The sequence below is a fragment of the Molossus molossus genome, unplaced genomic scaffold, assembly GCF_014108415.1.
Source record: "Molossus molossus isolate mMolMol1 unplaced genomic scaffold, mMolMol1.p scaffold_m16_p_13, whole genome shotgun sequence".
Taxonomy (NCBI): Eukaryota; Metazoa; Chordata; class Mammalia; order Chiroptera; family Molossidae; genus Molossus; species Molossus molossus.
Window position 1 is genome coordinate 64,567,314 of NW_023425348.1, and position 2,460 is coordinate 64,569,773.

General features: G+C 52.2%; 1 protein-coding gene across 1 annotated transcript; it reads right to left on the reverse strand.

The window, feature by feature from the left end:
* Nucleotides 1-590: 590 nt before the first annotated feature.
* FANCF (FA complementation group F) lies at nt 591-2,079 on the reverse strand. The gene has a single exon (XM_036259148.1). The coding sequence runs from the start codon at nt 2,077-2,079 to the stop codon at nt 982-984; it is 1,098 nt and encodes a 365-aa protein (XP_036115041.1). The 3' UTR covers nt 591-981.
* Nucleotides 2,080-2,460: the final 381 nt, after the last annotated feature.

The window sequence follows — 2,460 nt, forward strand, 5'->3', positions numbered from 1 at the left end:
AAGAGGAACCAGACTATTAAACTCTGAGAAATCCCAAGAAAGGTTTAGGAGAGAAGTTAGCCAGAAAATCAGACTGAGAAAAAGTATGTAGAAATATAAGAGATAACCAGGATAAAGCAATGTCACGTAAGTTATGAGAACAAGCCTTGTTTCAAAAAGAGGGGTCAAAACATCTAAAGTTGCAGAAAAGTCAAATAGTTTGGTACCAGAAAAGTGTCCTTTGAATTTGGCATCATGAAGATAATTGATGACTTTGACAGGACTTATTTCAGAGGAGTACTGGGGGTAGAAATTAGATAGACGATTGACGGAAGTTTGTTTTTCAAATGATTTCTGACAACACATGTTGTTGGTTAATGAAAACTCTTCACCACTGGGGAGTTAAGAAAAATAAACTACCAAAGTAAACCATACTGATAGAAAATGGTGTTTTTGTCACCTTAAAACTTTTTTGTTTGAAAAGTTTTTTATTGGATTTTTTTTTTTTTTTTTAAGAGGAAGGGGGAAAGTGAGAAACATCATTGGCTGCTTTCCACACACTTGGACCGGGATTGAACCTGCAACCTAGGTATGTGCCCTGACCAAAATCAAACCCACAACCTTTTGGTGTATGGGACTACGGTCCAACCAACTGAGCCACTTGGCCAGGGCAAAAAGTACATTTCCTTTCAGCATTAGAAATGGTCCTTCTAAAAAGCAAACTATTTTTAATTACATGGCTTTAAGTAGGATACTTCCAATGTCATCTCTATCCAGAAAAATCAATGGCGCCACAAGCCAATTACTTTACATATTATAATTACACCTGTTATAAATCAGGGCCTAAAATGATACTTTGGACACATGAAGTACAGATTTGGTGGGAACACTGAAATTTCAATTTTGTAAGCCATATATTCAAGTAATCAATAGCAGAGCGTTGCCCATAGAGAACTGGGGCCTGGGCTGAGACCTAAAACTTGTCTTTTCCCAAATGCAACATCATGCACCGCTCTCAATAGCTAACAACAGGTCTGTCCAGATGCTGACACCAGGGACTTCAAAATCTCCATCCTGTGCCTTGCAGGCCTCCAGGGCACTTAGAACTTCATCTTTCAGAGGTGAAGGGGCCTGACAGAGGCTTCGAAACCTGCCGCACAATTCCTCCCAGGGCACACCTCCGGCCTCAGCTCCAACCCAAATGCCCTTCTGAAGATCGTAGTGCAGATGTCGACCCCAGTCTGTTAGCAGACCCAGATAGACCTGGAAAAGCTCTGGATGGCGGCCCGCCACGGAAGTTAAGAGCCCGGCTGGGAGGCTGCGGCAAAAAGTTGCCATGATGTCCGACTTCCCCAGAAGCCAGTGAACCAGTTCATCACGCCCCTCTCCCGGTGTTCTGGGGCTGCCCAGTTCCAACTCCTCTCTGGGGGGGCGGGGAGTTGACGACGGCAGCAACAGCGCAGCCGCTATCACCTCCAGGAAGCTGTTCTGAGGCCAGCGCTCCCCCAGGCTGCCGAGCAACCTGCCGGGGCCCTCTGCGTCGGCCTCGCCCGCCTCCTGCAGACGCTCCAGCAGCAGCGCCGCCTGGGTCTTCACCAGGGAGTCGTCCCGGAGGGCCGAGTTCTCTCCAAACCCGTGGACGTGCAGCAGGTGGACGGCGGCCCGGCGGCGGGAGAGGAGGGCCAGGCTGTCTTGCAGCCTCAGGCTGTCTCGGAGCGTCTCCTCTTCGGCGTCCCGGACGCCAGGGCCGGGAAAGAGTTGCTGCAGCAGGCAGCGAAAGGCGGCGTCCCCGAGGGCCCGGTTCTCCAGCAGGCGCTGAGACAGCAGGAGGTCGCAGTGCCCCAAGTCCCGGAAGTTCGTCAGCCCGGGGATTGCGGCAGGCCCAGCGCCGTCCTCCTGCTGCCACTGGTTTTGCAGCCGCCTCTCCAGTGCCGTGCGAATGCGGACATGGCGGCCAAAGCGCCTGTGGACGTGGCGCATGTAGCGAGCCCACTGCAAGGCCCTGCGCACGGTCGCGGGGTCCCAGCTGCTGACGTGCGTGGTGCGGGAGACCGCCAGAACCTCAGAGAAGCGCTGCAGCTGCTCCAAGAGCGACTCCATGGCGGCGCGCAGGGCCCTTACTTCCGCCTTCACCCTGGAGACGGAGACTCCGAGCGCACCGATTGGAGTGTCCGTGAAATGATACGCCTCCCTTCAACGCTATTGGGCGAAGTCGCCGTCGATCTGACAACTCCGCGTTAATCCGGGTACTTGTACTCCTGAGCGCTTAAAAGTGGGGAAACTGCGGGGCTGTTTTTGGCCTTTGCTGTTAGCGGAGGGAGAGCAAGTGCCGCGCGTCCTAGAGAAAATTCCCAGAGCCACGTGAGAGGTGCCTCAGTCACGGAGGCCTCCAGGCTTCCTTCTGCGTTGGCAACAATCCCTAGTAGAAATTTCTTGAATTTTGCCTGAGAGGATCTGTGTTCAGGTTTATCATAGTCGGGT